Below are 25,507 nucleotides of genomic sequence, written 5' to 3'. Positions count from 1 at the left end.
AGTTGACCTATAGAAGGATAGACACAATAACCAGTTGACCTATAGACGGATAGACACCTTGACCAGCTGACCTATAAACGGATAGACACATTCACCAGTTGACCTATAGACGGATAGACACATTCACCAGTTGACCTATAGAAGGATAGACACATTGACCAGTTGACCTATAGAATGATAGACACATTGACAGTTGACCAATAGACGGATAGACACATTCACCAGTTGACCTATAGACGGATAGACACATTCACCAGTTGACCTATAGAAGGATAGACACATTGACCAGTTGACCTATAGAAGGATAGACACATTGACCAGTTGACCTATAGAAGGATAGACACATTGACCAGTTGACCTATAGAAGGACAGACACCTTGACCAGTTGACCTATAAAAAGATAGACACATTGACCAGTAGACCTATAGACGGATAGACACATTGACCAGTTGACCTATTAACAAATCGACATATTAATCAATTGGCAGATCAACATATCAAAATTGAGGAATCAAAAGAGAATCAAATTCAAACATTGACGCATAGACATATCGACACAATAACCAGTTGACACATTGACATGTTGACATATTAATACATTGACAATTCTAAAGCTTTTACACATTGACACATTGAGAGATCTACACATTGACATATCGACAAATTGACAGATCAATACAAAAGCAGACTAATACATTGATACATTGCCATGTTGACACACTGACAGTTCATATAAAAACAAGATGTGGTATGATTGCCAATGAGACAACTCTTCATAAGAGACCAAATGACACAGAAATTAACAACTATAGGTCACTGTATAGCCTTCAACAATGAGCAAAGCCCATACCGCATAGTCCGCTATAAAAGGCCCCAAAGTGACAAATGTAATTCAATTCAAACAAGAAAACTAACAGCCTAAATTATGTAAAACAAAATGAACGAAAAACAAATATGTAGCACATCAACAAACAACAACCACTGAATTACAGGATCCTGACTTGGGACAGGCACATACATACAGAATAAGGTGGGGTTAAACATGTAAGCGGGATCCCAATCCTCCCCCCTAACCTGGGACAGTTGTATTACAGTACAACTTAAGAACGAACTATAAAAATCAGTTGTAAAAGGCAACACATTAACAGATTTATAACACTGACAGATCAACACTTTAGCAGTCTCATACATCAAGACATTGACATATAGACAGATTTAACTTACTGACATATCGAAACACTGACAGATAAACATATTAACTGACTCCTACATCAACACATTAACATATTGACACACTGACAGATCAACACAATAACAGATTCATATATCAACACATGACGTATGGACACAACAACAGATCAACACATTAACAGACTCAACCATTGACACATTGACATATTGACACATTTACAGACTTAACCATTGACACATTGACATATAGACACATTTACAGACTTAACCATTCACACATTGACATATAGACACATTTACAGACTCACCCATTGACACATTGACATATAGACACATTTACAGACTCAACCATTCACACATTGACATATAGACACATTTACAGACTCAACCAATCACACATTGACATATAGACACATTTACAGACTAAACCATTCACACATTGACATATAGACACATTTACAGACTCAACCATTGACATATAGACACATTTACAGACTCAACCATTCACACATTGACATATAGACACATTTACAGACTCAACCATTCACATATAGACACATTTACAGACTCAACCATTGACACATTGACATATAGACACATTTACAGACTCAACCATTCACACATTGACATATAGACACATTTACAGACTCAACCATTCACACATTGACATAAAGACACATTTACAGACTCAACCATTGACACATTGACATATAGACACATTTACAGACTCAACCATTCACACATTGACATATAGACACATTTACAGACTCAACCAATCACACATTGACATATAGACACATTTACAGACTCATCCATTCACACATTGACATATAGACACATTTACAGACTCAACCATTCACACATTGACATATAGACACATTTACAGACTCAACCAATCACACATTGACATATAGACACATTTACAGACTTAACCATTCACAAATTGACATATAGACACATTTACAGACTAAACCATTCACACATTGACATATAGACACATTTACAGACTCAACCATTCACAAATTGACATATAGACACATTTACAGACTCAACCATTCACACATTGACATATAGACACATTTACAGACTCAACCATTCACACATTGACAAATAGACACATTTACAGACTCATACATAAACACATTGACATACTGATAGATCCACATATAACCAGACACATACATGAACACATTGACATATTGACACATTGACAGATCTACACATTAACAGACTCAAAACTCGATGCATTGATATATCAACACACTGACAAATTAACATTTACACTAATTCATTGACACACTGATAGATCCACATATAACCAGACTCATAGATAAACATATTGATATATCGACACACTGACAGATCAACACAATTACAGATTCATATATCAACACATGATGTATCGTCACACCAACAGATCAACACATTAACTGACTCAACCATTCACACATTGACATAATATATAAACACATTTACAGACTCATACATAAACACATTGACGTATTGACACATTGACAGATCTATACATTAACAGACTCAAAACTCAATGCATTGATATATCAACACACTGACAAATCAACATTTACACTAATACATCGACACACTGATAGATCCACATATTACCAGACTCGTACAGAAACACATTGACATATTGACACATTGACAGATCAACACAATAATACTTGTACATTAACACATTGACATATCAACACACTGACAGATCAACACATTAACAGATTCAAACATCAACACATTAACACACTGACATATCAACACATTAACAAACGTATACATCAATACATGGACATATCAACACATTTATAGACTGATAAATCAACATATTGACATATCGACATGCTGACAGATCAAAACATTAACATACTCATTTATTGTTTTAATGACAGAGAGAACGCTGGCAGCAAACTTCTAATTAAGGTTATTTAAAGGGAAAATTCACGATTTTTTACTTATGGTTTAAATATGTTCATTATGACATAATATATATATTCACAAAGTTTTATCGCTATATGTGCAGTAATAAAGAAGAAATTCAATAATTAATGAAAAAATATCAACTACTTCCTGTAGGTCGTGACGTTTTCTCCTGATTTTTGCATGCCGGGATTTAAAATACAATCATTAAAAGTCTTGGTTTTTAATCATATTTTAACGTAATCGTAAGCGCGCCGATGACTTATGCTTTATCTAATAACCATCCGATAATAAGAAGATAAAACGCACAGACGTTCAATTGTACTCATTCGTGAGATAAATTATCTATGTTAAGCGTATATATTCGAATTATTTTTGTAGACAACACAAAAAGTTATAAATTTATTTTTAATAAATGCATTTTCGGACTGATAAGGTGAACAAATTAAAGTACAATAATCTGTCAAGACAATATGTTGGTGTACTATTATTGACCTTTTACTATCTCTGCTATGACTAGGTTTATACGATGTGTGTATTCACGGTTCTGTGGCAATACTCGTAGATGGCTTGTTGAAAGGTAAATTGTTATTTGCACTTCGGTATTTAACCACGCCTCTAGGGCACACCTTGCCAGGTGTGACTGTCTATTCGGATCAGTGGGAGCATTTAATACACACATTAAAAATACATATTCAAGTTGGTGACAAATAAAAATTGGTCGCCGTGGAATTATTTAATTATATTTGGTGCTATTATTTATTTGAATTCAAATAAGTTAATTTACTAAGAAATACACAATTTTCGGTTAAAGACGGGAAACTTAATTCATATGTCAGAATGAAATGATATACAAGTCTTGTCCTTGATTTATGTCTCATAAAAAAGGGGGACTTAGATATTAGAAATAGCTTTACTAAATCATTTTTATTTGTCTTTATTAGGCGAAAAAATGTACGAGAACACTTACATTTAGACTTTTGAAAGCCATGTATTAATTAATATATGAAACTATCTGAAGATAACTCTACCGAAGCGGAATATAATATGTACGAATAAAGAAAAAATACTTTTGTATTGGAATGTAATCGAAAAATTACGAATAGATATTCTTTTCAAGTGTGAAAAACGTCGACCAAATTTATTCATAATCGGGAACGTCCTTATTAAAATCTGAGACTACTATAATAATCGTCGTCTCCCAACGTATATATATACTTAAATAACTATTTGACCAACGCATGTTTAAAATTAAAGACAACGAATTTAATGTTATCTTTCTCTATTTTTGAATGTTATTATAAGTCTGTTCAACTTGCAAGAATACCCCTAAAGCGGACAAATATCCGACAAGCAGTTTATTCTTTAAATTGCTGTCATTGAATATCAAGAAAGAAAATAAATCCCGAAATTGATACTCAATAGTTTTCCTAGAAAATATTCACATCCCTTGGGGATTATTAGTGTACGTCCAGTTGCATATATTTTACATGAATGTTGGAACAATTGTGATGATGACGAATTTCGTCCTTTATTCGAGAACAATCTAATTGATATATAAATCTGTGAGTTTACTATGTTCTTAACTTCGATGAACCAAAGCAAGTTATAAATTGACCTGTATTTAAATCAAATTGTTTCTTTTTTTTCTTCTTCTTCTTTTGGTATACAATAGTCTATCGAATTCGTTGATTACATACTGTTGGCATACGTGGACTAGTCTATTTACAAAACTTTTACCACAATTTACACAAAATGTATGTTTCTTTCTTATGTTCAATGTATACATGTATACATATTTTAAATTGCGCTACTGACTACAGTTCCGTAACTTTTTACCCAGGCGTATGTATACACGAATCGTCGACAAGTGCGCACATTTTTTTTAAATCAATAATTCTGGTATGTTCCAATCTGTCCTAAACTATTGACAACGAGTATATATTACATTTTCCCAAATTAACCCTTGGAAAAATATGTAAATAGATTTGTATTTCTTCAATTTTTTTTTTTTGTATTATTTTTTTTTTATAAATAATATTATTTACACCAGAAATGTTATTTATAAACAAGCGTATGAGTTCAGTAATGACTAGTATATTATATCACTTTCGGACACGCAAGACAAAAATGTATATTATACATGCACCTGATAGTTCAAAATGGAAAGTTATAAGTAACGGTCGTGTACACTGATCAATACCTACAGAAGTGAAACGATGCATGAACTTGCAAGCCCGCCGGACAGGAAATCGATTGAATACCTGGACGTGTCACCTTACACCCCTTCCAATACCTTTGGGAGTAATACCTTTAGCCATGCTGGTGATCCGATGAGGGAAGATCCGAATTTATTTAAATAAAGTTTATTACTTGAAAGAATTATGAACGAATTAGATTTTCGAAAACAATTTCCACGGAACACTTATTTATGATTTGAACTTTGACTTTTTAACTAATTACAATATTAACAGTTTAAAAATAACAGACTATATGGTTATTTAAAAATATAAGACCATTTTCCGTATCAAGTTAGTCAGTCAGATAAAACAACCGTACGATTGACAAGATATCGACACGCAATTACGACTACATCGTTTACTGTAGTTTTGTTCCTTTGTGGTTTATAGACATATCGGGATTTTTCATCGGAGAAGGTGACAAGATGGCGGAGAGCAGAGAACTGATACTCAAAATTTTAAATCGATGGTGATCTCTTATTTAGCGGAATAAAACTTTAATATCTATAAATTTGAGCATTTTTATACAGAATGGCCATAATATCAATTTTTGATTTTTTTGCGAAGTTTCCCTTTAAAGACCACTGTGACTTTATAGGAAATATGTCACAAGTAATTTGCTACTCAGTTTCAAATAACAAGCTTTTCATAACACTAGTATAAATTATAGGTATATTGATCCAATATCCACCCTTTTATAGTATGGATCACATTTCTGATCTTACATTGATTACGTGCTACGTGTACAATGTTTTGAGTTCTTTCTGAATTATATTCCAGGTAAATGTCTTCAGAGGTCGTCCGTTTTGTTTTTTATTCCCTAAATCTTTATTTGTTTATTATTTTGTACATTTTATTTATTATTGTATGGATCACTGGTTTTGGTTATTAGATTTAGTTTAAGATACGTTATAATATGCATTTGTCATTGACAGCGCACCTTCCTTTGGTTTTAGTGTATCTGTCTAATTAATTTTTATTGGGAGACATTGATTTATTTCAAGTGTTTCTTAACGATTTCCCCAATGTTCCTGTTTCTTTTGAATGCAATTGTAGGTTTTTTTATCAAAGAGATTTTTGAACTGTGGGTTGTCTTGAATTAAATGCCAATGTTTTCTTATAATGGTTTGTAAATTTTCCGCATTAGCGTGGTATTGTGTTATGAAAGATATATTATAGTTAGCTGTGTTTTTGTTTATGCTTGTTTCTTTGTTTGTTAATTTGTTTAATCTTTCTGTATGGAAATATTTCTTAATATTTTATTTACAAAAGCGATTTCGTAACCTCTTTGTTTTAATTTTTCTGTAAATATGTGTATTTTTTCATTAAAATTGTTAGGATCAGAGGTATTTCTAAGAATTCTTATTCCTTCACCTTTAATAAAGGATTTAAAACAGCTTTAAGCGTGGTTAGAATTTTGGTGTAGAATTTAGAATTTTTCAATTGGTTTTGTGAAACATTTAATATCTAAGATATTTTCTTTTTGAAATCTCTGTCCTTTATACGTTTCTAAGTCTAGAAATTTCAAACTTTGTCTGTCAATTTCATAAGTAAATTGCAGTAGGTTGTGGTTTGTGTTTGCTATTTAGAAAAGAAGTTTAACTTCTTCCATAGTACCTTGAAATAAAATATATCCATCATCTTGCATACGTTTATCAAATAATATTTTATTTTTGTGTGGACAGATATTTAGAATTTTATTTATTTGTTGGTATTTGGCTATATGTGAGATTTGAGGACTTGCTACATGTCCTTGGCTAGCTCCTATAATTTGCCTGTAACATTTTTAGTTGAAGGTAATTCATTATTAAGGAGAATTAAGTTCATGAAAACAATAAATCTACAAATACTTAACATGCTTGAGCATAGCAAATTAATGTGGGCAATTAAATACTGATCTTAGATAAGAAATAAATGTGCAAGTTTCACCCTTTGACATACCTCCCCAATTAGCTGTGGCATCCCGACACACCAACACACTCTTACTCATACATGGTATATATATATACATACACAATATCATATTTTTTTATTTTTTTTTAACACATTTAAACAAATTCACAGTCTATGCATTGTTCTCATTTGAAATATGAAAGTCATTTATAATTGCAAAATCTTTAATAGCGTCCTCTTTTACCCACTGGGTCTCACCATTCTCAAACTGTACAAAATAATGTTTTTCTAACCTCTTAGACTCATTTCGTGATCGCATTGTATCTTAAAATTCACCATTGTATTGTCACTATTTTCAATTTGATTAATGTTCGGAACAACGGAGTCTCTTGTATACTTTCGTACAACGAAGTAAGTGATCAATCCAAAAGTAATAAACGTGTCCCAATCAAGCTAGTGTCCACTAACATCCATTTGATAACATTGCGGTTAATGTTCCGTTAAACGTTCCAATAAACTATCTGTTTCAGGATGGTATGCTGTTCTATAATTTTACAAAATTCTTTCATACGGCTTGATCGAAAGTTTTTAAGGCCACCCTTAAGAAATTGTTTGTTTGGCATTGCCTACCCACACTATCAGCAGGTGGGTAGGTAGGTAGGGAAATTATTTTTTTTTTTTACATTTAGCTTTATATTTTCCAGACTGGTTTTCACAGGATAAAAAGAGGAAGAAATGACATTAAAGTATCTGACAGATTTATTAAATGCAACATATTAAAGGAACAAACAGCAAAAACCAAATTCTTTTTTTTTATAATAAAACATTTCAAACTAATATGTATCAAAGTCTATAAATTCTTTATTGGGTTTCTCTTTGGGGTTTCTTTGCCAGCTGCATGGCACTGTACACACACTGGCAAAACCACTCGGAATGTTTTCATAAGTTCCTGATCCTTCTGCACTCCTTCTGCTGCACAATGGCAGCAAATGTCCTTCCGAGTGTTGTTGGCAGCATAATATGGGAATTCAATATTGGAGTTGCAACTAAGCTGCAGTCTTACAAATACCAAGCCTTGCAGTGCATCTCCTATATGAAATAAAATATAAATATGTTTCAATGTGTCAGACAGAGGTATCTGAAAAACATGTATTAAACTTAACATTTAGTATTATTAATAGACATGAATTTACTAAACCATGATCATAATGAGGTAAAAGTCAGATTGTGAAAAAAAACATTGAATGCAATATAATACTATCAAATTCATTCATTGACTGTGTTTAATGAGTACAGAATTCTATTTGTTTTGCAAAAGAAGATGCAAGTAGCCATTGAAGTACTATCAGGCTAGCACTGCCTGTCTCACCGAGTTCAGTTTTAAACATGCTTCAATGGAAACTATTAAAGTGCATTTTTAAATAAATGATCTTATACAATTAAATATGTGTCTCTATTATAACACAGTGTTTCTGTGTTTCTTTTTTTTCTTGTTTTTTTTGTCTATACAATGTACATGTATCTTCAATGTTAACTGTCAGAATCATTTTAACCTGGCATTGGAAAAAAGGCAGAATAATTTTTAAAAGCAATACCATCAGGTGTAATTAAAGCACCACAGGTGTAATCATGTTTTTCTAGCAATCTTGTGAGACTTCTGGACTCTCTTACTGACAGCTGTTTTTTGGAATACAAACATCTAGGTTTCCCACATTCAACACAAGTAACAGTTTTCCTCACGTTTTGAGCAGTTAGTTGGTTGTTCTTCACACCCTAGAATGTAGAATTTTATGAGGATATAAGAAGAGAGAACAAAATACTTTAATATTTGTCAGAAAAACAAATCATAAAGCTTTCAACATGTTTGGGTCTTTTGAGTACATTTCCGATGGCAACACTAAAATGACACTAGCATATAATAGCAGTATGTACTTTACCCTTTTCCAGGTTTAATTGTAAAGATTGTTTTTTACCTATGCTTAATAGTTTTCTGTCAGAGTGTCATATTTTAAAATATATCATTTTAAGTTCTTTTTTATGTTTATTATTAATTTTCAACACATCTGACACATTGAGTTTAAATTTAGTGTCAAACATACACACATATACTCATTGTTGAAGGCCATACAGTGACCTAAAGTTAATTTCTGTGTCATTTGGTCTCTTGTATAGAGTTGTCTCATTGGCAACACAATATCTTCTTTTTTATATACTCTTTAAAAAGGAAATCATGTTAAAATTACAAACCTGAAGTGCTTCGGCAACAGAAGCTACGGTTTGGTTTGAAGATGAGGGCCTGTCCGAATCTGTTGTTGTTTTCCCAATAACATCCGTTAGTGGCTGAAAATGATCTTTATCATGTGATAACACAGGATCAGGTAATGGTGGAAACTCCTGTTGCTGACACCGCCTTGGTCTACAGCATTCTGCATTCCCACATTTACGTATTTGGAAAATGTAGTTTCGCTGTAGACAATGTGTGGCCAGAAATTTCTGGTAATCTGAAATAGAAAAATATCATATCACTAATACATATTTACATGGTCAGGTTGGTGTTGTGCATGAGCCAGGAACTGCTGGTACCTGCTATTGTAGGTGTTTGCATTTTTATTTAGTTTGACAGTGAAGACGCATTTTGTGTCTTGGGCTGTGACATTTATCTGACATCATCTCTTCTTTTTTTCAATTATTAAAACTACTGTCTGTTGTCTTGTCTGACATTGTTTTGTTTATTAAAGTTTGGTGTCCCTCATATAATTGTCTACTTATTTGATGTACTAAAAATCTGACTTGAATAACATGTGGTATGAGCGCTAATGAGACAACTCTCCATCCAAGTCACAACATATAAATGAAAGTTAACGTCAAAGTATGGCCTTCAACACAGAGCCTTGGCTCACACTGAACAACAAGCTATAACTTTAATAAGTACAGAAGTAAAACCTAGTTTCAAAGTACCTGCTTTTTTTGCTAGATCCTTCATCTGATATTTCCCAATTTCTATAGCTGCGTCTATATTATGTACTTGTGATTCAAACTCAAAAACATTCTCATCAGAAGATGCTTTATGACATTTGAATGGTTGGCCTTTTAATTCCAATCTTTCAGTACGGTTCTGTAGAACTTCAATGATGGGTCCAAGTGATTCAAGCCATTCTCCTTTTAGATTTGGTACTCTTTCTGCTTTCTTTCTAATTTCAGCCATAGAATTTACAGACCTGAGAACTTGTTCCATATCTGAAGTACATTCTGATCTGGCAAGTGCTGCATTTTGTAATGCAATGTTAAGTGTACTCATGATTCTTTCCACAGGATTAATCCAGGAGTGCCCAGGAGCAGTGCGACCAGCAATAAGAATATCTAAATCTAAGTTTTTGAATAGTATGATTAATGACAGTTTCACAGAGTGATATGTGATACGGTGGTCGGGCCCACCGTCTGAAAATAGCATGAGTACAGGTGATACCTCTTCTGCAAATAGTAAATTTCTTTGCATTTCAGCAGCATGACGCCATGGACTGCTGGCTTGGAAAATAGAATCTTTATATGTAACGTTTACTTTTCCTTGGTAAAATGACCCTCCTTTTTCTTCAGGTATTTGAACATTCAAACTAACAGAAGGAGTAATTGAACCCTTGCTTGACACATCATGGTCCAAAGCACTCAGAGTTGATCCTGTTGGAACCAAGCTTTTTTTGCCTCGAACACCTGTTGACACATATTGGTGTGGTTCGCCAATGTCAATTTTAGATTTATCATCTATGCTTAAGAATGTTACATGTTCACGATACATTATTGCATACTCCCTCATGTACTTGTATTGTGCTGCACAATAATGATCATCTTGGTGTGACAAACGTAACTGTCTTGTCTGTACTTTAAATTGTAAGGGAACCTTTGATTTATACAGCTTTGATGTATTAAGATAAGAGTTTTTGGGAGTGAAAGCAAATAAAACAGTGGACTCGCTTGGAATAGGTGTTTCTGGTTCTATATCATTTTTCACATCATTGATAAGGTCTCTAACTGAAATGTATTTTGCAAGATGCTCAATTCCGTGACGTCTTTCGTCTGCTGCAGACATCTCATCAACCTTAGTTTTCAATAAATCAAAGAAATTATCAAATGTATCCCCAGGTCTTCCCTTGTTCAAATGGCGAAGATCTAAAATAAGATCTGCGTCCTCAGACAAGATAGCATGTCGAACTCTCGAGTCCATAGCAGGGTTCTGATCTGATGTAGCATCCATAGTCAGGTCTGAGTATATAGAACGTAGAATGTGCTTTGGAATGCTTACAGCATTCAAGTTGCTGTATTTATTTATGAAGTCTCTTCTCATACGACGGGTATGATATTCTGGTAACTTTGGTTTAAGTGTGTCTATGACCTTAAGTGCATCATTCATGACCTCATTTATACCCCTATGTTGAGGAACTTTCCATATGAAAACTGTGGATCCTACAGATCCTCCTGGGTTATAACTTAACTTATTGATAGGTTGAGACAGTTTCAGGTTTTGCAAAAAACTGTATCTGGACCATGATGTTTTCAGTGAATCCTCTATGGACACATGGATGTCTTCATCCAAGTACAAATATTCGTAATAATCAAGTTTTAGCATTGCTGAATCAAGAATGGAGTACTTTCTATCAACAATTGATACAGATGGAACATGTGACAGGAAAGCATTTTTTGCAACTTCACGAACTGGGTGTTCTATGCCTTGTCTTTGTTTTTGCTCTTCATTTGATTTATCTAAGTATGCGGAATAGGAATTCAAGCTTTGTGAGAGATGAATCAAGTCAGTTTTAAAATTGTTCCAAGTTGTAGTACATGGTAATGAAAGAACGTCAAACAAGAGAGAACTATGGAGCTTCAGAGTAGCAGCAGATAAAACAGGGGCTTTCTTTTTATTCTTTTTCCAATCGTTGTAGCCACAATATGAATTCAAAAACCTGCAACACAAGGAGACAATATATAATCAAACCGAACACAAGTTTTAATAATATTTAAATTTCATGTCTGACATTGAAGTTAAAACAGAATATTCAGTAACCATTGCCAACCCAAATTTTACATTCTGACATACTGCCAGTAATAAAAACATTTGTCAGATGTATATTTTATAATCTTTGGAAAACTGTACTTGGAAAATAGCATTTCAATGTCTGATATGTCAGAAACATGTATAAATTTATATATTGAATAAATAAAAAAAATATTCTCTGACATCATATGTCTGTCTGTCTGTCTGTCAGACAGATAGAATATATAATGGTATTGTTGGACATCAGTGTAAACTGGACACAAGTTCTGACATAACTAGTTTTTTAAAACTTAATTCTATGTTTTACATTTATTAAAGTGTTAAATTTTAATCAATATACATTTAATAATTAAATCTGCAGAGGTAAAAACACACCGTGTTGGAATACTATATGAAGGATCCTTTTGGCATCTAGTTTCAAACTTGTCTTTGCTTCCGTCAATGTACCATAGAGCATTTACAATCACACCAACATGCTTCTCAATTGTACTATTAAACATTGAATTTGGGAAAAATGCCTTTTCTGTAACCATCTGGTTTACCAAATCATTATACAGCTTATCTTTGGCTGAAAAATAAAAAAAAAAATAGTTTCTGTACATATATAGCAAAGTTACCAATACAAACCACAGACATGTGCCAGCAAGAAACTGACATTAACCATATATATGAAAACTGAACCTTAATTTTGACTGCCCATTGAACAGAGGCTTGATGTTGCATTTTGAAGTTGTAAAGTTACTATATTGTAAACGGCTTGACTATTATGCAGCTCCTTGTACAACTAGACCATGATAAAGATTTGTTTGATGAAAATATGTCAGATGCATGCCAGACAAACTTGTTTTACAGATATGCTTGGTAGGGTTGTAATGCTTGTATGATTACCACTTCCAGGGTTCTGGACATGCACATGATCATGAGCCCTTAACAAAAATTGGAGGGGGGGGGGGGGGGGGTGATCAACACTGCCCAGGTACACTAGATACATTTATAAATATGTTGCAATCTGACAAATATCTTTTCTGTGTTAAAAATGTTTGACAGATCTTATTCTGATATGTTTTAAACAAATGAAGGGGGTAGTAAATTCAATGGAGGGGGTGGTAATTAATTCAATATGACACAAGATGCTAGTCTTTTTATAAATATGTATGTTTTGTACCAGGCTAGCATCTACTGGTACAAAACTACTAACCTGTAAATCTGGGACCATTTTGGTCTTTAAGTGTTGGTGCTTTTGTGCAGCTCCCCCGTTCTGTCATCATCATTTTGAAAGCATCGTTTTGACTTTTAGGTGCTTTTTTTTCTGTGTCAGGGCAAAACTTGTGAATGATAAACCTTACGTATTTCAGAGATTTATCAAATGTTAAAGCAACAGAAATGTTTTCTGTCATATCTGGGTGGAAAGCTTCTAATCCGTGAAGAGTCGACGTCAAGCAGACGTCGACTGTGTCTGCTTTTCCAAAAGTAAAATCAGAGTCCTCTAAAAGGTCTTTCAACACATCCTCCCACGATTCTTCCAAAGAATAACTAAAAATCTTGTTTTTTATGAAATGTTCACCCCCCTGAACTGAAGCATTGCAGCATAGGGGGATGCTTTCCGCTGCCGGCCTCTTTGACATTATATTTTCATATTTTTGGCAGACGTTTTTCTATTCAATGTCAGTTAAACGTTTGTTCTTAAAACAGAATACAACAAACGCTTTAACGATCTTGATTTGGAAAAAGTAAAACCCGGAACAAAATCCGCGGATACGATCAAAATTCCGGCACGATTCCGATTTTTTTTATTACAAAAAAAAAAAAAAAAAAATATCTGAAATGCAAAAAAAATTATTTGGGCGGCAGGTTTTCCAGTGGGTCGGACGGCAATGCCAAACAAATGAAATTTTATTTTAGGCCTAACTGTCTTGGAGCCCCATGACCACAAACAATTTCTATAAAATATTTTCATTTAACACAATAAAATTATTTCCTAAATCTACGTTGCATGAAAATTCACACAGAATATCTAATCCTATAATACATGGATACAAACAATTTCTAGCTACATTAACATTATAGTTACACAAAATAACATTTGTTTTCCAATGATTTCAATTATTATCACCATACATACATTATTTAACAAAACACTGACTGTTGATTCCGTATCAACTAACATTAGGTACTTTTCACATTTACTCATCATCCTCTGATTTTGGCTACACAAAACTTCTCGGATTTGCATAACATGTAGTACCATTTTACATTAGAACATCTGAAATAACCTTGGCGAGAGAAGACTTTTCAGTACTAATTTCCACATCATTTAGAACGGACGAATTTCCAAAATTTCTATTTCCTCATTTTCATTTTCATCATCTGAAATAACCTTCATTCAGAACAGATGTCGCGACAGACGAATTTCCAAATTTTCATTTCCACATACTTTAGAAGGATTCTTTCCCTTTCCTTTACAACATCTGACATAAGCTTCATTCAGAACAGACGTCGCGACAGACGAATTTCCAAAAAATTATATTCAGTAGTAAATTCCACATCATTCAGAACAGACGTCGCGATAGACGAATTTCCGAAATTTCCACATTCAAAAACTTAAGGATTCATTTCGTTTTCTGCTGCCTTCCCTCCTTTTAAGGAAGCAACTTCTAGTTTCTCGACATATATGAAGAATTCTTCATCAAATATTCTCTCCATGTGTCCAACTTTCATATAGAAGTTGCAAATTGGCCTACTGTCTGATTCGCGTAGATTTCTTTTACTTTCAAATTAACGTCCTCTTCTTTGTCTTCTCAACAGACTCAAGTGTATAAAACTATTCTCAATTTTTTCAAAAACACCTCTTCCTCTCTGCTTTGCCAACATTTTCATTTTTTTCAGATCTTTGATGTTTTCTTCCAAAAAGTTATTATGGCATACCTCTCTTCCGATATATTTCTTCTTAGTCGTCCTTTTGGTAGCATATTGCAGATTTAACAGTTAAAGTCCAAAATGTTCAATTAAAATCCAAAATAAATCCCGTTGCTAGCCACCATAATGTCACGGAGCTCTTCTAAGGCACTGGCTTTAAAAACTCAGGTTCATACATACATATTTATTATGTACAAGGTCACATATATACACTTTCATTACATTACATTGTTACATGTAATATAAAGACACGTCCATTCTCTATCTATAATCACTAACTATCTTCAATCCTGTCGAATCTCAACATTCACTAAGTTTTATTATTGCCAAGGCCCTGGCTACTTTCATGACTTTCTCACACGTTAAATCGTCAATTATCTCCAGATCACAAGTAAAAGGACAGAATATAAACAAACAGAGACATGAATTATAAGGCTTCTAATTAGAAACGATTACAGTTAAAACACAGCTGCATCATACAATAAATTTAACGGCCAATCAGACAGTCTCCTAAAGTTCATGAAAACAATAAATCTACAAATACTTAACACGCTTGAGCATAGAAAATTAATGTGGGCAATTAAATACTGATCTTAGATAAGAAATAAATGTGCAAGTTTCACCCTATGACAATAGTGTTGATATTGGCGTTAAACACCAATCAACCAATGAATCAATCACCGAAAATTTAAGATGGATACTATCAATAGTTATAAAGCAAAATCTCTTTTAACACATGTCGATGATGCTTCATTAGTGTATTTTTGGCGTAATACCACAAATTCATAGTACGTCACATCCGGTTGCATACAGATTTTACAGTTGTAGATAATTTATACTACATGTCATTGCATTAAAAGAATTCTGGGTCATACACATATATCGTGGGTGTTTCAAAGCACCATTTTTAGCTCACCTGACCTGAAAGGTCAAGTGAGCTTTCCTCATCACTTGGCGTCCGTCGTCCGTAAACTTTTACAAAAATCTTCTCCTCTGAAACGACTGGGCCAAATTCTACCAAACTTGGCCACAATCATCCTTGGGGTATCTAGTTTAAAAAATGTGTGGCGTGACCCGTCAAACCAACAAAGATGGCCGCCATAGCTAAAAATAGAAGATAGGGGTAAAATGCAGTTTTTGGCTTATAACTCAAAAACCAAAGCATTTAGAGCAAATCTGACAAGGGGTATAATGGTTGATCAGGTCAAGATCTATCTGCCATGAAATTTTCAGACAAATAAGACAATCTGTTGTTGGGTTGCTGCCTGTGAAATGGTAATTTTAAGGAAATTTTGCAGTTTTTGGTTATTATCTTGAATACTATAATAGATAGAGATAAACTGTAAACAGCAATAATGTTCAGCAAAGTAAGACCTACAAATAAGTGAACATTACCAAAATTGTCAGTTGACCCCTTAAGGAGTTATTGCCCTTTATAGTCAATTTTTAACAACTTTTCGTCATTTTTTGTAACTTTTCTAAAAATCTTCTTCTCCAAAATTACTTTGCCAAATTTAACCAAACTTGGCCACAATTATCATTGTGGTTTATAGTTTAAAAAATGTGTCCGATGACCCATCCTACCAAACAAAATGGCCGACATGGCTAAAATTAGAACATAGTGGTAAAATGCAGTTTTTGCTTTATATCTTTGAAACTAAGACATTTAGGGCAAATCTTTCAAGATTTAAATGTCCATCATAATAAGATAAATCCCCTCACAAATTTTGAGTTGAATCGGACAACCTGTTGTTGGGTTGCTGCCCAAAAATTGGTGATTTTAAGGAAATTTTGCAGTTTTTGGTTATTATCTTGAATACTATTATAGATAGAGATAAACTGTAAACAGCAATAATGTTCAGCAAAGTAAGATCTACAAATAAGTCTGCAGGATCAAAATTGTCAGAGGACCCCTTAAGGAGTTATTGCCCTTTATAGTCAATATTGAACAACTTTTCGTCATTTTTGTAACTTGTATAAAAATCTTTTCTAAAACGACTTGGCCAAATTTAATCAAACTTTGCCACAATCATAATACTAGGGTATCTATTTTAAAAAAAAGTGTCAAATGACCCCGCCTACCAACGAAGATGGCCGACATCAGTAAACACATTAACAGGTGAGCGACACAGGCTCTTGAGAGCCTCTAATTTTTATTTGGTGTTTCTATAGAATATTTTAGAAACTTGAAGTAACACAATTGGTTACTAAAGCTTGTACATGTTGTACACGGGTAAAACAGAGGTGAACATTTTATTGGTTAATTTCCAGTGATGGTTATTTTCTTATATGCAATGAAATGTTATTTGAAATTTCGTCTATAGTACTGGAGAGGATAAAACTTAAAGCATGCCAAGTATTTCTTTATCATGTTTATTTGAAAAAAAGATAAATTTTGTACATTTGTTTTTTAAAAGTGCAAATTTAACAAAGACTAATTGGGTAAAATGTAAAGTGGTATTTCACCTTAACATGCTTAAGATTATAAATTATGAAGTATATTTGGGAATGCAGTTTTTTATATATATTATTATGAATTGCCTGAAATTTTCACTGTAAAATGGAAAACCGTTTTAAAATTTTGGCATTTAAGAGGCACATAAAGATACAAAAAATGATCACCTGTTTATAACAGCACTTAACTATTGGTTTAACCATCTTAATTTGAAAACATCGAAATATTTTATATTTGCAAACAATGACAGATATGCATACTATAACACTTATATCATAATACAATTGGGAAAGATAATGTTCTTTTTCACAAACATATCTTTGACTTTGTAGATGAAGTTCCAACTGAAATAAAATTAATGACAGACAAAAGATCTGTTGAATTGTACCTTAAATTACTTCAGTCAGGATCTGAGAAAAAGAGAGACATACGTTTAGTAATTGTTGGAAAAAAGGGTGCTGGAAAGACTTCATTGATTAAAAAATTGTTTGGTGAAGATATTACAGATGTTACCAGTACAAATGGAATAGAAATCCGCACAATAAAATGCAAGGCAATGTCTGATGATGGCGTGTGGAATAAATTAGATGGTATGATGTGTATGCTTAACATATTTTATTTCCTGTTCATAGGAAAATGTTTATAATAATTTTGTTTTTTTTAGTTTAAATCACTTATTTTTAACCGGATTTTTGTGACAAAAATGTCGGTTATTGATTTGGGGATGTACGGCGGGCGGGCGGGCGGGCGGGCGGGCGGGCGGGCGGCAATCAAATGTTGTCCGTGCATTAACTCATGAACCGTTCAACCAAAGCTTTTAAAATTTTAATATGTTATTACTGACAACTATTCGAAGGTCAAGTTCAATAATGGCGATTTTGACTTTTACCGTTCAGGAGTTATGGTTCTTGAAAGATTGAAAAATGGAGTTGTCCGTGCATTTACGCATGAACTGTTCTACCAAAGCTTCCCAAATTTTAATATGTTGTTACTTATGAAAGAATGGAGGTCAAGTTCAATAATGACGAATTTGACTTTTACCGTTCAGGAGTTATGGTTCTTGAAAGATTGAAAAATGGAGTTTCCAGTCTTGTCCGTGCATTTATGCATGAACTGTTCTACCAAAGCTTTTGAAATTTTAATATGCTGTTATTGATGACAAAATGGAGGTCAAGTTCAATAATGACGATTTTGACTTTTACCGTTCAGGAGTTATGGTTCTTGAAAGATTGAAAAATGGTGTTTCCCGTCGTGTCCGTGCATTTTCTCATGAACCATTCAACCAAAGCTTTTGAAATTTTAATATGTTGTTACGGATGACAAAATAGAGGTCAAGTTCAATAATGACGATTTTGACCTTTACCGTTCAGGAGTTATGGTTCTTGAAAGATTGTAAAATGGCGTTTCCATTCAGGTTGTTGCATTTACTCATGAACCATTCAATCTAAGCTTTTCAAATTTTAATATGTTGATACTGATGACAAAATGGAGGTCAAATTTGATATTGACGATTTTCACTTTCACCATTCATCAGTAATGGTTCTTGTGATATTGCCAGGACACAAATAAATGTTAATAAATCCGGTTTGCTGTCGTTGTGACAGCCTCTTGTTCAGCAATATTATTGGTAAAGATCCGATTAAAGGCTACATTTCAATGAATATGATGAATCCAGGTCAAGAACTTTTTTAAATAGTAAATTAGATGAAGAGACATTTATGGTAGGAATGCATATCTCGTACAGTAAAGTTCTACCATTAATGTAATTAGCTTTTACACAGTATTAGAAATTGTGAACACAAAAAAACATATGCCTTTGTTGTAACTTTGTTGTCCAGACAATAAGTCCACCTCATTTGGATCCATATGCATGAAACGCATAATTTGACATCGAACAGAGTTTGATTGTTCGTGTGATCAGCATGTTTAGTTATTGGAAAGCATGTCATTCTTATACACGTTGAAATTAAAAGATGATGTACATAAATTTGTTTTATCTAGGATATGACGAACAGAAATAAGGAATATTGTTATAATACTATTTGTTTCGTCCCCGAGGGTATCACCAGCCCAGTAGTCAACACTTCTGTGTTGACATAAACATCAATAATGTGGTCATTTTTATAAATTTCCTGTTTACAAAACTTTTAATTTTCAAAAAACTAAGCATTTTCTTATCCCAGGTATAGATTATCTTAGCCGTATTTGGCACAACTTTTTGGAATTTTGGAACTCAGTGCTCTTCAACTTTGTACTTCTTTGGCTTTATAAATATTTTGATTTGAGCGTCACTGATGAGTCTTATGTAGACGAAACGCGCGTCTGGCGTACTAAATTATAATCCTGGTACCTTTGATAACTATTCTATGTTTTATTATACAATTATTTTGAACCAGACTCAGGTACAGCCACTTTTAGCTGCCAATTAAGATAGCAGCCACTTTTTTTCCAGCAGCAATGTTCATGATATGTACGTCTAAAAAATAAAAACGTGAAAAATCGTAATATATATATAAAAAATTAAAACCAATTTGGACTTAATAAATAAATGCAATACATGATGGAAAATTTACATACATACTTTCCATACACTCAGCATCCTCAAATATCCAGTATTTAAGTGGAAACCATTTTTAATATCTACATGTATCTCTGTATATATGAATTTAAATAAAAAAAAATCATATATCTTATTGTCAATAGTTTGCTTAATAAAGTTTCAAACTACTATTGATGATAATATTTAATTGATATTTCCCAACATTGATAAGAAGCCTCCATTAAGAATGATAATATTGCATTAAAAATTTAAACTTGAATCATAATGAGACGGTGTGGGTTTTTTTATATTTTGAAGGCAAACAGTGAGTTGTAATTGTTTACAACGTCATCCTTTTGTGTATAGCCTGGCATTCATATCACTTTTTTAAATCAATGTCTTCACATGTGAGAGCAGGATAAGCTACGAAATCCACGTCAACTGTATTAATTCCAAACTCCCAGAATTTATATATGAAATTTATGCATCAAGTTTTGTGGGTTTTCATTGAACCCCAAAAACTGCTATTTCAATATTCCAATCAACCAAAGAAACTCCATTTTTCAATTTTGATAACTCTCCATGTGTATATTTTTAGAATTAATGATTGGAAAAAAAATTGATGTTGTATTTTTATTGCTGATTTTATAATATGATCTTACTCAACATTTATCTACATTTCTTCCATATGATTGTAATTTTCTAATGATAGGAACCAATGAAGAAGCTGAAATACACGCAAGACTATTGAAACAATACAAAGGAACAATTGAAGAGTCAGTAGAAGACGAAACACATGACGCTGTGACGGACAACACCCCCAAAACCATTCTGTACAAACGTAGTGAGGTATCAGAGACAGTATCGGGGCAGTCTGAAATACCTCCAGTATACAGTGAATCTACAGTTAAACCTCAAGTATCCACTGAATCTACAATAAAACCTCCAGTAACCAATCAGCAGCCAAATCAATCAATAGAAGAAGCTAAAAAGGATATTGAAACCATGCTTAAATCTAATGTTGATTTATATGACAAAGAAGAGTATGCCACATTGTTGTTATGGGATTTTGCAGGAGATGAAGAATTTTACCACACACATCAAACATTTTTGTCACCAGATGCAATTTATCTTGTTGTTACAAAACTCAATGAGGCTGACGACAAAAAAGCAAAAGGTAACATTTTATATAGTGAGAATAAAAATATTTAACATTAAATTTTATTTTTACTAAGCTTAAGATGCAAGTTGTTGTCAAGAACTATATATACCCATTATTCCTTCAAGTACCATGAGTACAGAGTACCATGAGTACATAGAAAAATATGTGAAGCAATTAGTCAATTAATAAATTAATTGAACCATTGCAATTCCAGAAACGCATTTCTTCAACAACGAATGTCTCTTCAGTGATAGTTGATGCCAAAATTTTGAAAATCCAAAACCTAATACAAACTGTTACTTTAATTATTCATCCATTAGTTTTTTTTTTTGATTTTGTAGTTGCATTGTATCATAGATCAAATTTATTCGTCCAGTGTATGTTCACTTGTGTTAACATGTCTTGATTGAGTTAAGTCATTTGTTATGTGACACTTTTGTTTCAGATCAGATCAGAGTGAAGTTTTGGTACAGTTAAAACGTGTAAAACCGCTGCACTTGTTTGCAACTGTCCTAATTCAGGTATCTGATGTTCAGTAGTTGTCGTTTGTTGATGTGGTTCATGAGTATTTCTTGTTTCTCGTTTTTTACATAGATTAGAACCTTGGTTTTACACTTGTAATATGTGGAGCCCTTTATAGCTTGCTGTGCTGTTTGAGCCAAGGCTCCCTGTTGAAGACCGTACTTTGACCTATAATGGTTTCCTTTTATAAAATGTGACTTGGATGGAGAGTTGTCTCATTGGCAGTCATACCATTTTTAGCTCACCTGGCCCAAAGGGCCAAGTGAGCTTTTCTCATCACTTTGCGTCCATTGTCCGTCGTCCGTCGTCGTCCGGCGTTAGCTTTTACAAAAATCTTCTCATCTGAAACTACTGGGCCAAATTAAACCAAACATGGCCACAATCATCATTGGGGTATCTAGTTTAAAAATGTGTGGCATGACCCGGTCAACCAACCAAGATGGCCGCCACGGCTAAATAGAACATAGGGGTAAAATGCAGTTTTTGGCTTATAACTCAAAAACCAAAGCATTTAGAGCAAATCTGACGTGGAGTAAATATGTTTATCAGGTCAAGATCTATCTGCCCTGACATTTTCAGATGAATCGGTCAATCGGTTGTTGGGTTGCTGCCCCTGAATTGGTAATTTTGAGGAAATTTTGCTGTTTTTGGTTATTATCTTGAAACTTATTATAGATAGAGATACACTGTAAACAGCAATAGTGTTCAGCAAAGTAAGATCTACAAATAAGTCAACAAGACCAAAATGGTCAGTTGACCCGATTAGGAGTTATTGCCCTTTATAGTCAATTTTTAACCATTTTTCGTAAATTAAAGTAATCTTTTACAAAAATCCTCTGAAACTATTGGGCCAAATTATTCCAAACTTGGCCTCAATCATCTTTTGGATATTTAGTTTAAAAAATGTGTGGCGTGACCCGGCCAATTAACCAAGATGGACGCCACAGCTAAAAATAGAACATAGGGGTAAAATGCAGTTTTTGGCTTATAACTCAAAAACCAAAGCATTTTGAGGAAATCTGACTTCTGATAAAAAAGTTTATTAGGTCAAGATCTATCTGCCCTGAAATTTTCAGATAAATCGGTCAATCGGTTGTCGGGTTGCTGCCCCTGAATTGGTAATTTTGAAGAAATTTTGCTGTTTTTGGTTATTGTCTTGAATATTATTATAGATAGAGATAAACTGTAAACAGCAATAATGTTCAGCAAAGTAAGATCTACAAATAAGTCAACAAGACCAAAATGGTCAGTTGACCCGTTTAGGAGTTATTGCCCTTTATAGTCAATTTTTAACCATTTTTCGTAAATTAAAGTACAATCATCTTTGGGGTATCTAGTTTTAAAAATGTGTGACGTGACCTGGTCAACCAACTAAGATGGCCGCCCCGGCTAAAAATAGAACATAGGGGTAAAATGCAGTTTTTGGCTTATAACTCAAAAACCAAAGCATTTTGAGGAAATCTGACAGGGATAAAAATGTTTATCAGGTCAAGATCTGTCTGTTCTGAAATTTTCAGATGAATCGGTCAATCGGTTGTTGGGTTGCTGCCCCTGAATTGGTAATTTTGAGGAAATTTTGCTGTTTTTGGTTATTATCTTGAATATTATTATAGATAAACTGTAAACAGCAATAATGTTCAGCAAAGTAAGATCTACAAATAAGTCAACAAGATCAAAATGGTCAGTTGACATGTTTAGGAGTTATTGCCCTTTATAGTCAATTTTTAACCATTTTTCGTAAATTAAAGTAATCTTTTACAAAAATCTTCTCCTCTGAAACTACTGGGCCAAATTAAACCAAACTTGGCCACAATCATCTTTGGGGTATCTAGTTTAAAAAATGTGTGACGTGACCTGGTCAACCAACTAAGATGGCCGCCACGGCTAAAAATAGAACATAGGGGTAAAATGCAGTTTTTGGCTTATAACTCAAAAACCAAAGCATTTTGAGGAAATCTGACATTTGATAAAAAAGTTTATCAGGTCAAGATCTGTCTGCCCTGAAATTTTCAGATGAATCGGTCAATCGGTTGTTGGGTTGCTGCCCCTGAATTGGTAATTTTGAGGAAATTTTGCTGTTTTTGGTTATTATCTTGAATATTATTATAGATAGAGATAAACTGTAAACAGCAATAATGTTCAGCAAAGTTAGATTTACAAATAAGTCAACATGACCGAAATGGTCAGTTGACCCCTTTAGGAGTAATTGCCCTTTATAGTCAATTTTTAACCATTTTTCATAAATCTAAGTAATCTTTTACAAAATCTCCACTGAAACTACTAGGCCACAATTATCTTTGGGGTATCTAGTTTGAAAAATGTGTCCGATGACCTGGCCATTCAACAAGGATGGCTGCCATGGCTAACAATAGAACATAGGAGTTACTGCCCTGAATTGGTAATTTTAAGGAAATTTTGCCGTTTTTTGTTATTATCTTGAATATTATTATAGATAGAGATAACCTGTAAACAGCAATAGTCAATTTTTAACCATTTTTCGTAAATCTTAGAAATCTTTTACAAAAATCTTCTCCTCTGAAACTACTGGGACAAATTAATCCAAACTTGGCCATAATCATCTTTGGGGTATCTAATTTTAAAAAAAATGTGTCCGGTGACCCGGCCATCCAACCAAAATGGCTGCCACGGCTAAAAATAGAACATAGGAGTTACTGCCCTGAATTGTTAATTTTAAGGAAATTTTGCCGTTTTTTGTTATTATCTTGAATATTATTATAGATAGAGATAACCTGTAAACAGCAATAATGTTCAACAAAACAAGATCTACAAATAAGTTTACAAGACCAAAATAGTCAATTGACCCCTTAAGGAGTTATTGCCCTTTATAGTTAATTTTAAGCATTTTTCATAAATTTTTGTAAATTTTTAGAAATTATTTTCCACTGTAATTACTGGGCCAAGTGCATTATAGATAGAGATAATTGTAGCAATAAGAATGTTCAGTAAAATAAGATCTACAGACACATCACCATCACCAAAACACAATTATGTCATGAATTTATCTGTGTCCATTGTTTAATATGCACATACACCAAGGTGCGTGACACAGGCTCTTGAGAGCCTCTAGTTGTCAGGTGGTGGCTTTTTTTTGGAAAGAGGGGGAGGGGGCGTTAAAATGTGTAGGTCTTTGGAAAAGGGGGTATTTATTGATTGCTTTTCCTTCTTCAAGGTGTAGACATGGGAAAAAAAACGAGAAAAATCCACTGTTTCCTCAGACGTCCCCACCCCCAATGAAAGAAAATTACCATAATTATTGCTTATTTATTTATTTTAACATTCCGATGTATTGCTACCAAAGAGATTTCTACTTATGTACGTAGCTTTCATTTTTGACTGGTAACCGATTTATTAATACGGACATTATAGAGTGTGTTAAATATTAATCAATCAATCAAATCAAACATCCATATCGGTATAATTATGGCCTCTAAATCTATATTTTTATTCTCATAAAGTCAATGTATGACATCAGTAAAGAGATAACAATAATAACTTTACAATATATACAAAACAAGAGAGAGAGATTTCAAAAGCATTTAGTCAGGAGGACAAACGCACGTGTTTATATTTTTATGCCCCACCTACGATA

General features: G+C 33.3%; 2 protein-coding genes across 2 annotated transcripts in view; one reads left to right on the top strand and one right to left on the bottom strand.

Moving 5' to 3' along the window:
- LOC139483478 (uncharacterized) overlaps nucleotides 1–25,507 on the top strand; it is a 766,788-nt gene that overhangs the window by 64,150 nt on the left and 677,131 nt on the right. The gene's annotated exons all lie outside the window — the stretch shown is intronic.
- LOC139482550 (uncharacterized) lies at nucleotides 7,854–12,885 on the bottom strand. The gene is made up of 6 exons (XM_071266463.1): nucleotides 12,644–12,885; nucleotides 12,334–12,424; nucleotides 10,215–12,211; nucleotides 9,504–9,757; nucleotides 8,852–9,029; nucleotides 7,854–8,345 (listed from the first exon to the last, which is right to left on the bottom strand). The coding sequence occupies exons 1-6, from the start codon at nucleotides 12,834–12,836 to the stop codon at nucleotides 8,107–8,109; spliced, it is 2,952 nt and encodes a 983-aa protein (XP_071122564.1). The 5' UTR covers nucleotides 12,837–12,885; the 3' UTR covers nucleotides 7,854–8,106.

Source organism: Mytilus edulis, chromosome 7, assembly GCF_963676685.1.
Source record: "Mytilus edulis chromosome 7, xbMytEdul2.2, whole genome shotgun sequence".
Lineage (NCBI taxonomy): Eukaryota > Metazoa > Mollusca > Bivalvia > Mytilida > Mytilidae > Mytilus > Mytilus edulis.
The sequence above is the reverse complement of the archived record's forward strand: the minus strand, read 5'-3'. Positions and strand labels throughout refer to the sequence as shown.